At 35.8% G+C, this 13,216-nt stretch overlaps 2 protein-coding genes and 1 long non-coding RNA gene across 10 annotated transcripts in view; 2 read left to right on the plus strand and 1 right to left on the minus strand.

Annotated features, from left to right (window-relative positions):
- Window positions 1–13,216, plus strand: part of ST8SIA5 (ST8 alpha-N-acetyl-neuraminide alpha-2,8-sialyltransferase 5) — a 989,793-nt gene that overhangs the window by 416,984 nt on the left and 559,593 nt on the right. The gene's annotated exons all lie outside the window — the stretch shown is intronic.
- LOC137531529 (uncharacterized) overlaps window positions 1–13,216 on the minus strand; it is a 296,668-nt gene that overhangs the window by 190,223 nt on the left and 93,229 nt on the right. The gene's annotated exons all lie outside the window — the stretch shown is intronic.
- The window catches only part of SKOR2 (SKI family transcriptional corepressor 2), a 60,587-nt gene that overhangs the window by 4,157 nt on the left and 43,214 nt on the right, over window positions 1–13,216 (plus strand). The window contains exons 2-3 of the mRNA XM_068251413.1: window positions 9,460–11,256; window positions 11,749–11,806. Of these exons, the coding sequence (XP_068107514.1) occupies window positions 9,505–11,256; window positions 11,749–11,806 (1,810 nt within the window). The 5' untranslated portion in view covers window positions 9,460–9,504. The remainder of the gene's footprint in view (window positions 1–9,459; window positions 11,257–11,748; window positions 11,807–13,216) is intronic.

Here is a 13,216-nt window from a genome sequence, read left to right on the forward strand (position 1 = left end):
TGAACCTAAATTTTAAAGCAAGTTTCTGAAATGAAGGTGATGGGAAGTGTTTAGATGCCAGAGTCAGTCTTTCTTTTGTTACCAGTGACCAGGGGTTACGAAGAGTGACAGCCTACCCCTCCAGTGCTGTGTCTAAATGAGTCCCAGGCTATTCCAGATGGGACCATCGTCATTGCAAAACACTCAGCCTAGCAAAAAAAAAAAGACTCCACGCGCTGTTACAGTCGTAATACAATTAAAAGCACAATGAGGACAAGACAGCTAGGAGAATGATCCTGTTTGATCACTGGTTATGGTTAATGTCTTAGGAGAAACTTCTCAATAGGACAAATCTCTGAAGCTTTGGCTGTACAACTATTCTTTAGATGTCAAAGTCAGCCTATATTACCGTTTTTATTGCTAATATTATTATTTAGCACCAAATCTTTCGCAGTACTGTGTATATATGGTATATAATAGAACAAAGTACATAGATGTAGATGAAATAAAAACACCTTATAAAATATACACATGGTTTAAACATAAAAGTACACACATTGATGCCAGGATACAATAGGAGAGAGAACCCTGTCCGAATATCTATTGATATTCAAGCCTTCAATCTATTTATTTATATATCTATTTAGTTGCTTGAAATGTATCTGTCCTTATGTGAACCTTATTCCACAATGTAAACCGTATTCTTTCTGTAGGTTACGCTGGAAATTGTCACCTACACAGTTAGATTTTAAATGACGTATTAGGCCCCTCGATTTACCAAGCTTGTCATTTTCATGTAAAGGAAATATTAAAAAACTTGAAAGCTAAAGAAACGGTTATATGGCTTTATTTGTGTAAAAAAAAATGTGAAAAATTATGTTTTTATATTTTCAATATATTTTACAGAAATGCTGAATAGCAATTGGCATACAAAATAATTTTGATGCTTTCCCTGTTTTTGGCAAGCACTCATCTGTTTTGAAACAGGGTCTGGCTATTTTCCAGAATTATCTTTATTTGTGGATTAAACATTGATTAATCTCCTTTGTAACCTCTGAGTTATGCCTGTACAATAAATGATGTAACACAGAGGGAGAATATTGATAGGACAGAATATGTGACAAAACCCAAGATCTATCAATTAAGTCAGTGGCTGCCTGTTGTGCTTGCTGACCATACTACGGTAAATCTACACTGTAAATTGAAATAAATAAAGTAGGTCTTTATTTTCCTTTTTTTCTCTTCTGTGTGCGCATATAGGACAGTATTTTATTAAAAATGTAATAAGCCTTCATGTTTTTTTCTTCTGAGCAGACAATACAGGGGTTTATATTGATATCTGACTGTGATATAGATAGTTAATCAGTATTTTGATCATTCATAAGTCTTTCCAATTATTTCGAATTAAAGTAATTTAAAGAGGATAATTGATAACATTTAAATAACCAGACTTAAAAATATATTTTTTTAAAAAACAAATGTTAAATTCTAAATTCTGAAATAGTAGTCAGGAGATGTAGCTTCTTTTATGATGTATGATCTGGAAAAAAAATATTTTAAGGATGGATTTCCTAAAGAGATGATTGTTACTTTGGAAGGCATCAACCTTCGTGCCAAATTTATTTTTAAATGCTGCTTCAAATAAAAAAAAAAATTCAGGCAAGTTTATAAAGTGAAAAAAAAGAGTGCAAAAATGCCTGTGCTTAAATTTGCGCTCTTTGCATCTAGTCCTGCTGAATATTACCCATATTCTGCACAACTCTTCATGATATAAACCCTCATTTTTCTTTCTTTCCCAGTGGTAACAGGATAAAGTGGACGCTGTTTGGGAAGGGACGTGTCTTAATGTGTCCCCGATGACATCTTGCGGGTCATTTGTCACACTCCCGAGGCTATGAGACCAGATCATATGTTTTTTGTTGCCAATAAACTACGCCAGATTTATCAAATCAGCCCATTCCCATAGGCACCAGGGAGAGCTGATTTTGTTAGTTAACCTCAAGTGCTTCCACCTGGCTGTATAGTGTTGTGTGCCAACAGTTCAGCTATTTCTACTGCTCTGTGTTGTTAGACAAGTCTCTACAGCACTTTCAATAAAATCTATACAATAGCCCTGCTGCACTTCACCCTGTCTGCAGGAAGACATCCTCCATCTGATAAACCGCTCTGAAGGATTGCTGCATTGAAGATAACACTAGGAGTGAGATAGTCATATATTGCTACTGGTATGAACAGTAAGCACATGCAGCACAGTGTGTGTGTGTGTGTGTGTGTGTGTGTGTGTGTGTGTGTGTGTGTATGCATATATATATTATATATATATATATATATATATATATACATATATATGTGTGTGTGTAACTGTGTATATATATATGTGTGTGTAACTGTGTATATATATGTGTGTGTGTGTGTGTGTGTGTGTGTGTATGCATATATATATTATATATATATATATATATATATATATATATATATATATATATATATATATATATATATATATATATACATATATATGTGTGTGTGTAACTGTGTATATATATATGTGTGTGTAACTGTGTATATATGTGTGTGTGTGTGTGTGTGTGTGTGGTAATGTGGTGTGTGTGTGTGTGTGTGTGTGTGTGTGTGTGTGTGTGTGTGTGTGTGTGTGTGTGTGTGTTTATGCACATATTCAGTAGCTTTTTTACAGTATACTTCAAGTTAAGTTGCATGTAATATAACAAGTGAGCACATTTACAAGACTCATGTCCAATAGCAAAATTCCCTCCCATGCGTATCCTAACATGATTATATATAAAGGTGTGTGTGTGTGTTTATTAGAAGATTATAGGTTTTTTTAAGATGTGTATATTATAGTACACATGCATGAGATCCTTATTGTAAATTATTCCCAGGGCAAGAGAGGGTTAATTGAAGGCCGGTGACATCAGCTGGAGGTCCGGCCGGGCTGTAGCTGCGGAGAGGATGAGAAGCCTGCAGTTTGGGTGAAGCTGTATTGCCTGCTGGAGCTCAGATAGGGCTGTTGGAGGAGGAAGGAGATGTGTGTCACCCCCATAACCTGTCTGTCACTAATAGAGACGAGGTGCTGGAGGAAGGGAATTGATACCCACACCCATCTCACACCCACAAGATGCCCAGAGAGCCCCCTGTAGGCATTCTACTCTTCACTGCTAGCAGGTGGTTATCCCATAGATTTTTTTTACCTCTTACGTGCTTATTTTAAGTACCTGGCTGTAATTTTAACTAGTAGACCTATAGAAACATCACTGGCTGCATGGTAGTGGATTATTTTTTCACTATCTAACTACTGTTTTTAAGTTATTTTTGCCTCATATAAGTCTATCATTGTTAATGCAGGGTGTTATTATTTATTAATTTTTAATTCCTATTTTATGATAGTTGCTATTTTTTATAGGATTTTTTACGTTACTATTAATTATTATGATTATGCTGTTGTTATTGTTGTTCACTGTTCTTTGGTTTATTTTCATCCAAATTTAATTGAATGTTTTATTACAGTTTGCATTCTTAGTACATTATTATTATTATCATCAGCAAAAGTAGTCAAAGCTGCAAAAATAATGATGATAATAATACTAGTAATCCTTCCATTGATTTTTTTTGTATGTTTTTATGAACTTGTTGTTGTTGTTATTATTATTAAAAAAAGACAAACACTTATATAGCGCTTTTCTCCTGGTGGACTCAAAGCGCCAGAGCTGCCGCCACTAGGGCGCGCTCTATAGGCAGTAGCAGTGTTAGGGAGACTTGCCTAAGGTCTCCTGCTGAATAGGTGCTGGCTTACTGAACAGACAGAGCCGAGATTCGAACCCTGGTCTCCTGTGTCAGAGGCAGAGCCCTTAACCATTACACTATCCAGCCACTAGCTATTAGCAGCAGTAGTTGGGTTGGCAGAAGCTGTAATTGTAAATTCTAATAAAAAATAAATTACACACATTTTTACTATTGTTATTAATATTCATAATGTGAAAACCTTCACATACAGTAAGTGCTCACCCCTTTGGAATCAGACACCTCTTCAGGCGTTTACAGCCTTAAAAAAATTTTCAGTATTGTGATGACATATACACAAATTAAGAAAAAATAATCAAGGATGTGTTGCTTACATATATTTTTATAGTCAAATATTTGATACAACTCCCTTGGCTTCGATTGCAGGTTCAAGGGTGCAAGTCTTCAAGGGCAAGTCTCTACCAGCCTTATATATATGGATCCTGCTCATTTTGGCCCATTCCTCTATTCCATAAGCTTAAGTCTCCTGCACAAAAATTATAAATAAAAAAAAAATCTATCCATCTATCTATACACACACTTTTATTTTTTTTACAATGTGCCTTACTCCTCAGCACACTGTATTAGTATTAAAATTAGTAAAATTCGAATCATAAAAAGGTGTGCATGTGTGTCCAATTATTGGAACCACCTTAAACAAATAATGTATGTATTGATCCTGAAACAAGTTATTTTTATTTTTAATCTGCCTAATGTATTACATGTTATATAACTTTCCATCCTACAAAATGTGTATAATATAATTATTAAACAAAGTTTCCTTTTAGTCTCCTTTCCACACTTTGTACAAAAATAGCATTAATTTAATGTGTACTTACATATTGCTTTAAAAGTACTTGTAATATAAAAAGTAATCAGGAATATCCTTTCCAAGTGCAAAACTCCCTTGTATCAGCATACAAACATAATGATTTATAAGTTTGTGGGTTTTAAAAAAAAGTATTATTTTTATCTACAAAATGTATTGACATGATATATGAATCCCCCACCCCCACCCCATTCCTCCAACATAATGTTTGTAATATAAATATCATTTTTAAGCAAATGTTTCTTTCCTTTCCCTTCCAAAATTTGAACAAAAATGTAAAGTGCAAAAGTTCCATGTAATACATTAAGTAAACATATCCAAGTGCAAAACTCCCTTGCACTGGTATCCAAGAATATTTAAAAATGTTTTGTGTGTGACTGAATGGTAATATATATGCATATTATACCGCATAGGCATTACATATGCATGAGATTCTTCATGGAAATTCCCTGGGTAAGAGAGGGTTAATTGAAGGTTGGTGACGTCAGCTGGAGGTCCAGCTGGGCTGTAGATGCAGAGAGCAGGGGACGGCTTCAGATAAGGTGAAGCTGGATTGTCGGCTGGAGCTCAGAAAAGGCTGCAGGAGGACAGAGGTGTGTGTCTGTTACTAACAGAGGCAAGGACAGTGGATGAGGGGGAGCTGCTACCCACAGGCATCTCACCCACAAGATGCCCAGAGAGCTCCCCTGTAGGAGTTCTCTTTACTTCTAGCAGGTGGTTATCCCATAGCTTTCTTTACCTCTTATGTGTTAACTTTGTGTACCGGAGTATAATTGCAGACATCAGAATAATGGCTTTAATTCTCACTTTCCCCATAAAGTTTTTTTTTATTATTAGTATTAGTGCTGCTAATTGCGGGTTATAACTATTTGTTCATTTTCACTTATATTTATGTTATGTGCTATCTTTAGATACATTACTAATACGGTTCATTATTATTACAGTTGTTGTAGTTATTATTGCTGCTGGTGTACATTTTGTTTTGGTTTATTTTCAGATAAATGTAATTTTATTATTTCTATTTGTATTTTCTGTGCATTATTTTTTGCAGTAACAGTAGTAATATTAGCAACAAGAATAATAAAATTGTTAATCCCATCTAATTTTAATTAATATATTATTACGATTGAATGGACTTGCTATTATTATTATTGTTGTTATATTTATTATTATTAGCAGTGTATGATGGCAGAAATATTGTTATTATTAATAATAATAATGCTACTTTTTTGAGAATCGACAGGTACAATAATACTAAAAAAAATTATCATACACTAATATTTAGGTATACTAACATTCAGGTTAATCAACAAGGTCAGAATGACACACATAGGTGTCTGTATTGATACAAAGTAGTCGCTCAATTTGTGTTACCCTTGGACTATGGCAGCTTTCTACTGTAAAATATTATTTTTCCTAATCTCTACAACTGACTGCAGATCCAACTGTGGCTTTCGGTTTGGTAGCTAAATTCAAATTGAAACTTTGAATTCAAGTTTATTTCAACATAAATTAAAAAAAAACAAAAAAACACTATAACTAAAACAGAAAATATATACATATTTAGGTATTAATTTGGGGGAAACTCACATTAAAATATGCAGAATTAATTTAAACGCTTAAATACCATGGTAAAGCTACCAAAGTTGATTCAGACAAATGACCAATGCTATATAGCTCTGTCAAATTAGACATATATATATATATATATATATATATATATATATATATATATATATATATATTATTTTTTTAAAGAAATATGTATCCCCCAACTACACAGTGTGTGTGTAATATATTAGTAATGTACAGTAACTATTAAGCAAAAAGCTCCTTTGAGATTTCTTTCTAAAACCTGAATACAAATTCAATAGTATTCGTTACTGTACACATGCTATAAATTTACAGGTGTCATAATCAAGTTCACAACTCCACCCACCACTGTCCAAACTTGATATATATATATATATATATATATATATATATACATATATATATATATATATATATATATATATATATATATATATATATTGCATGGGACTCCTAGTAGAAATTCCCTGGGTAAAAGAGGGTTAATTGAAGGCTGGTGACAGTGGCTTGAGGTCCAGCTGGGCTGTAGATGTGAAAAGGATAAGGTAGGCTGCAGATAAGGTGAAACTGGGTTGTTGACTGGAGGTGGAAGGAGTTGGGCCACTCCAAAGCTTGTCTGTCACCATTAGCAACAAGGTGCTGGATGAAGGGAACTGCTACCCACAACCATCTCGCTCACAAGGTGCCATGTGAGCTCTATTGTAGGCATTGTACTCATTAGTGCTAGCAGGTTGTTATCCCATGAGGGGGGGGGGGGGGGGTCCTTCTCACTTTTGTTTATGAAGTTCTTAATTATATATATATATATGTATAATATATCGGATCAGTTCATTTTGGGGCGCGGCTCTGAATATCATTAATATCTGTTTGTTTATTTTTATTTTATGTTAGCTGTTCATTTTATATACTTTTTTTTTGCATCTTACTATTGATGATTATTATTTTTATGGTTGCTATAGTTGTTATTTCTTGTTATTATTAATATTTATTATTATTGTTATTGTTTGATTTACTTTTAGCCAGATATATTTTTTATACAATTTTACTGTATGTAATTTATATACGCTATTAATAGCCTTAATAGTAGTAATAATAACAAAAACATCAATAATGATGGCAGTGATAACAATGATAATTATTATAAAATGGTTAATTCCATTTATTTTTATTACTATATTTCTGTTGAATTATTATTAGCAGCTGCAGTGATGATAGCAGGAATATTGTTGTTGTCAGTGTTATTATTATTATCTTTAATGAAAGAAAAGCTACTTTTGAGGCTGTTCAGTTTCACCAATAATCAGGTACCCTAGCTGACATTTACACTATTATTCAGGTATCCTAATATTAAGTTATACTATTATTCAGGTGACCCAGCAAGGGCAGAAACACACATTGGTGTCTTTTAATGCAAAATAGCCTCTTTCTCATTTTTGTAACCCTTTTACTACAAATGGCAACTCTCCTCTAAAAGCAATAATTTTTCCTGATCTCTCCAACATTTGAGGTTTTTGGTTTGGTAGCTCAACTCAACTTGTTACTTTATTCCAAATTCAGGTTCATTTAAACATAAATGGAAAGGGAAGCTTCCACTCAAACCAAATCTGTTAGAATATTTATGCCAATATGGCAAAACTTACAAAACAACACGCAAAATGAAATACATATTTCTGCACCAATCTGCGAAATGATGAGCTGTTATGTTATAAACTGCATCAGTAAAATACAACCATTGAGAACATATAGGAAGAGTCAGCAGAGACAACTGTATACAGTATATATATGTATATATATATATATATGTGTGTATATATATATATATATATATATATATATATATATATATATATATATATATTATAAATTTATGTATATGTATATGTATGTAGATATATAGATATATATTCTCAAGTTTTCCTATGTTTCTCTACACTCCATTTTTATTTGGACTAAGATGATTTACTCTGAAATATTTTTTTATCAAAATCGTATTTTTTATAAGGCTGGATTCAGATTCAGACTTATTAAAAATCGCCTGCATTTTCTAAATGTGCGATAACACATTTGCCGCACAGGCAATTAAAGTCAATGGAAAATCACGCTTCTGCTAAAATTCGTTTGCGTTTTCACTCGCTTACAAAAAAAAGTATTTCTTGCAGCATAAGTACTTTATTATCTGTAGTAAATTAGAAGCCCGTGAAAAAAAATATAGAACACGAATAATCTATACGTATAGAAAAACGCAACCGAAAATCACAGGGATAAGTATGAATCTTCCCTGTATGTTGATTTTTTTGTGTCTATAAAGTGTATTTTATTATTAAATAACCTTCAATGCCTTTTCATACTGTAGTGTAGTGTAGTATAGAATTGACTTCTCTATTTTGATACATAAACTGCTACAATAAGCCTGGTTCAGCGAGGATCAGAAGGTCAGTGTGGAGGTTGCAAGTGAAAGGGGGTGTCGGTGAAATGCATTATTTCTCTCTGTGTGCTCTCACCACACAAGATCTGTCTCAGTCATGGCTGCCTCATCTCCTGTTTAATGAGAGCCGTTCTGGGTTACATGCAGTCTTACAGCACAAAGAGGTTAATTGTGTTTTAATTAATAGTTACATTATTGGCAACCTTGCTTTGTAAACAGAACACCCTGTAGCAAGGCATACATCACCTATTGTTTGCACATGCAAATGGTGTCCCAAGAACGCTTCTGCACAATTTGTTATTTTGTGCGTTATGATTGCACAATTAAGAAACACTTAAAATGGGCCATTTTTCTAATGACTGCACTCCATCACTACTGTGCGAGGGTAGCAGAAATAGTTAAGGCTTCAAACTGTGCTAAAATTTAGTCTAACAGAGGTTTTATCACTGTGTTCAAAAGCAACTTAATGGTGATTGGTCTTTGTAGCCCAATTGACAGTATAATACACTTATTCATAGTTTGCTTTGGTGTATGTTATATGAATGATTATGTTCCAAATGTTATAGAGTAATACAAAGTAATATTTAACATTAAGAGTCCTTTTTATTCGACTGCATGGTTATGATTTTGTTTCTAAGGGTCAATCAGCTTATTTTAAAAGAACTTGTCAACTTTTGAATCTCCTGGGATTTTTTTGAGTTCAATTCCTCAGGAAATAATATACTCTGACTTATAGGTTCCCCTATAAATCCCATAACATTTGGTTTATCTAAAATATTTATGTACGTTTAACTTTTCTTTCACATTGTTCATGTATTTTTTTTTCTTTCTGTAGGCAACTATCAGACCAAAGACCTTCCATCTGCTGACATCTCTGAAGATGGCCACTAGTCCACTAACAGTGGCTAACGACTTACTTTTGGCATCTACACCAACCACTTACCAACAAGATTCCAGAGTCAACCACCAGTCCGGCATGAAGCCTAACCAAGTCAGCCAAGTCATTCTTTATGGAATCCCTATTGTGTCTCTGGTCATTGACGGCCAGGAGAGACTGTGTCTTGCCCAAATTTCGAACACCCTATTAAAGAACTATAGCTACAATGAGATCCACAACAGACGAGTGGCTCTTGGCATTACATGTGTGCAGTGTACCCCAGTGCAGCTGGAAATACTGAGAAGGGCCGGAGCAATGCCTATTTCCTCAAGGAGATGTGGTATGATCACTAAGAGAGAAGCCGAGAGACTATGCAAGTCCTTCCTAGGAGAGAACAGGCCTCCAAAACTGCCGGATAACTTTGCGTTTGATGTCACTCATGAATGTGCATGGGGTTGCAGAGGAAGCTTTATCCCAGCAAGGTACAACAGCTCCCGGGCCAAGTGTATCAAATGCACTTACTGCAATATGTATTTCTCTCCCAATAAATTCATCTTTCACTCACATAGAACACCAGAAGCAAAATACACCCAGCCAGATGCTGCCAACTTCAACTCTTGGAGAAGACACCTAAAACTCACAGACAAGGTTTCTCCAGACGATATAATGTTTGCCTGGGAGGATGTGAAAGCCATGTTCAATGGTGGCAGCCGTAAGCGAGCTTTATCTCACGGGCACTGCCACAGTTTAAACTCTGTAAAGGCACCCAATGGTGCCTTGCCACATATTATTGGTCAAGAGCTTAGTCAGAAGAGACCACGGTTCGAAGAGGAGGAAGAAATGGATTCCACCAACATTGCAAGCAAGGCTCCAAGAAGTTACCCTGTTATTCCAGTGCCCAGCAAGGGGTTTGGAATGTTGCAAAAATTCCCAGCTAGTACCCTTTTTCCTAGTCCTTATACTTTCCCGGCCTTTGGCTTGTGTCAGAAAAAAGATGACAGTGACACCGTGAATGGCCAGAAGACCAGTGCTCTGTCAGGACTGTTCTGGCCTGGAAGGAAAGATGCGTTCTATCCCCCTTTTTGTATGTTCTGGCCACCGAGAACCCCTGGTGGTCTTTCGGTTCCCACGTACCTCCAACCTCAGCCGAGTGCCCTTACTTCACTCACAGACAACCCTACACTTAGACAAGCCTTTCTTGAGTTGGCTGACCAGAGCGACGGCAGCAGCCTCAGCACCACTGGAGACAACCTTTTTGAAACTGAGTGTTCCAGTTCTCCAGTGTCAACTGACATCAGGCCCTCCTCTGAAACGAGGACCAGCGTGTTGGATGTTCCCCCTTTCCCCATCCGGAAACAGAGCTACCACTCGGCCTTCAGGCCAGTAGTCAAGGACGCTGAAAGCATTGCCAAACTTCATGGCAACCTAGAGGACTTCTCTGGTGATCGGCACGTCTCACCGGGCACCAGCTGCAGTTACCAAAGTGACAGTTCAGACTCAGACGAAGAGCAGGATGTGGATGTGGAGACCAACAAGCAGCCTGACGAGGAAGAAGAGGAAAGTCTAAGCAGTCAGTTCCTACAGAGCCGAGGCCTGGCGGAGAGCAACGAGAAGTCATGCAAAGACAGGCCGCCTTTCTCCGGCTCCAGGAACGAGACCCAGGCAGAGAAAATGGAGAGTGTAGAACATCCTTCTTCCACCCCGAAAGACTCGAGCCCCCGTCATACATCACTGGAGGAGCCCTGCTACAAAGATGTAAATATCACCCCCCCCCCCAGGCTGCTAAGCTAATTATTAGTATTTAAATTCAGCTTTAGGCTGAATGGGTTATGTATGCATAATAAGATTGATAACTAGATGCCCTACAGAAATGAAATCTTCAATGTGTTTAGCTTTTTAACACAATGCCACAGAGAGCAAATGTTTAACATGCAAATAGGCCCCTCTCTTCTGGAAATGTGTGTACTCTATCCCACGTACATAGGCTACATTCCGTTTACTGTGGATACGTAGTGCGGAAAACAAACCTTCATAATGACAATAACACACAGTCCTAGAAGACTGGGGGTCTGTTATGAAGAGTGAATTTTGGCTTAGAGAAATATGTATATGGAAAGTACGGGTGGGGTTGTTGTTTTTTCAAAGATGTTAGCTTAATAAGATACCCTTGTCCATTTGTTTTGTCTTAATGTGCACGGTCAATTCTTTGCCGATAGTATATACAGTGCATTGTGTTTCTTATTGTAGACACAGAAAAGCAAAGAAGACAATGGCTGCTTACCCCAAAAAGAAGATTCTTATCCAGGTAATATTTCTGGAATGGTGATCCATGATATAGATCTTAAGTCATTCTCAAACAGCTTACAGTGGTTGGGTTTTGTCTGTAATTTAGTAATGTTCTTCAACTGTCCACTGAGTTAGTACTGAATTTGAGTATCTTACTTTAACCACTTTATCCACCACTACAGTATATCTACGTCCTCTGACTTCATCTAAGCCACTAGTCAGTAGATATATGTCTTGTAGCAGAAACAGTGCTGTGCATGATTGGGCTTGCTCCTGTGCACATTTCTGGAACTATCTGATGCAGCACTGATTGGTGAACGGGAATATATGTTTCCTGAGCTAATGAGATTGATTTTTACAATTAAAAATGCTTATATGTTCTCAGTTCATAGTGAAAAATACATTCTGTAGCATTATTTCAGAATTCAATATCTGCACCATAAATTGTGACAGGAACATAATCTAAGTTTTGTGATCAGCGGTAAGAATAGCCAAACACAAGTTGTGTTTTTTTTTTTATCTATAGTAGTACTTTTTATTTTTTGAACTGGAATTGGTAAAACTGAGAAATAATGTGTTTTTTCTATTTTTTTCCCTTGTTTTCCCATTAAAATTCGTAGAAAACAAAATTGTTTGAGGAAAAAATGGCATACAATGAAAGTCTAGTTTGTCTTGAAAAAAATATATAGATATTTCATTTCTGTGTCATAAGTAGGGATAAAGTTATTTCTGATTAAATGAGGACATAGCTAAACTGTCAAAACTGCTCTGGTCCATAAGTGGGAAACAAGGTCTGGATGCGGAGTGGTTATAGAAGTGCTTTAAACAAGTGGTGGGGCAGTGATTCATTAGTAAGCACTCTCGATGATCGACGTAGTAAATTCCCAACCTGATCACTACCGGCGAGGAGTTTGCATGTTCTCTCAGTGTTTCCATGGGTTTTTAGATTCCTTCCATATGCCAAAAGAAAGTTCTGGTACCCCCCAAAAGCCATTCACAAAACCGTATTTGCCCTTCACCATGCATAAACTAGTAATAATAACAAACATATTAGTAATAACAAACATGGCCCATACGCAATTAACTTTTTCTCCTAAGTTTTCTCCTAGGATAGAATTTTTCAACTGCTCTTTAAAATAACTTTTCAGTACTTTATCATTTGAAAAGTATCAAAAACAAGGTGAAAAAGTAATGTAAAAAATGATTTGGAGTATTGTCTTGCTTGCTGGTGGCCTAAAAGGCATTACATTGCCCAGGTATGAAAATTACACCTAGGAGAAAACTCAGGAGAAAAAGTAAATTGATGTGGACCAATGTAGGTTAGCTTATTGGCTTGATTGCTGGCTGTTTTTTGTTATTTATGCTTCACCTGCAATGTTGGTGGACTAGGCCTTTCAAAATGTAAAACATAAATAAAGATTTAAATAAA

Source organism: Hyperolius riggenbachi, chromosome 1, assembly GCF_040937935.1.
Source record: "Hyperolius riggenbachi isolate aHypRig1 chromosome 1, aHypRig1.pri, whole genome shotgun sequence".
NCBI lineage: Eukaryota > Metazoa > Chordata > Amphibia > Anura > Hyperoliidae > Hyperolius > Hyperolius riggenbachi.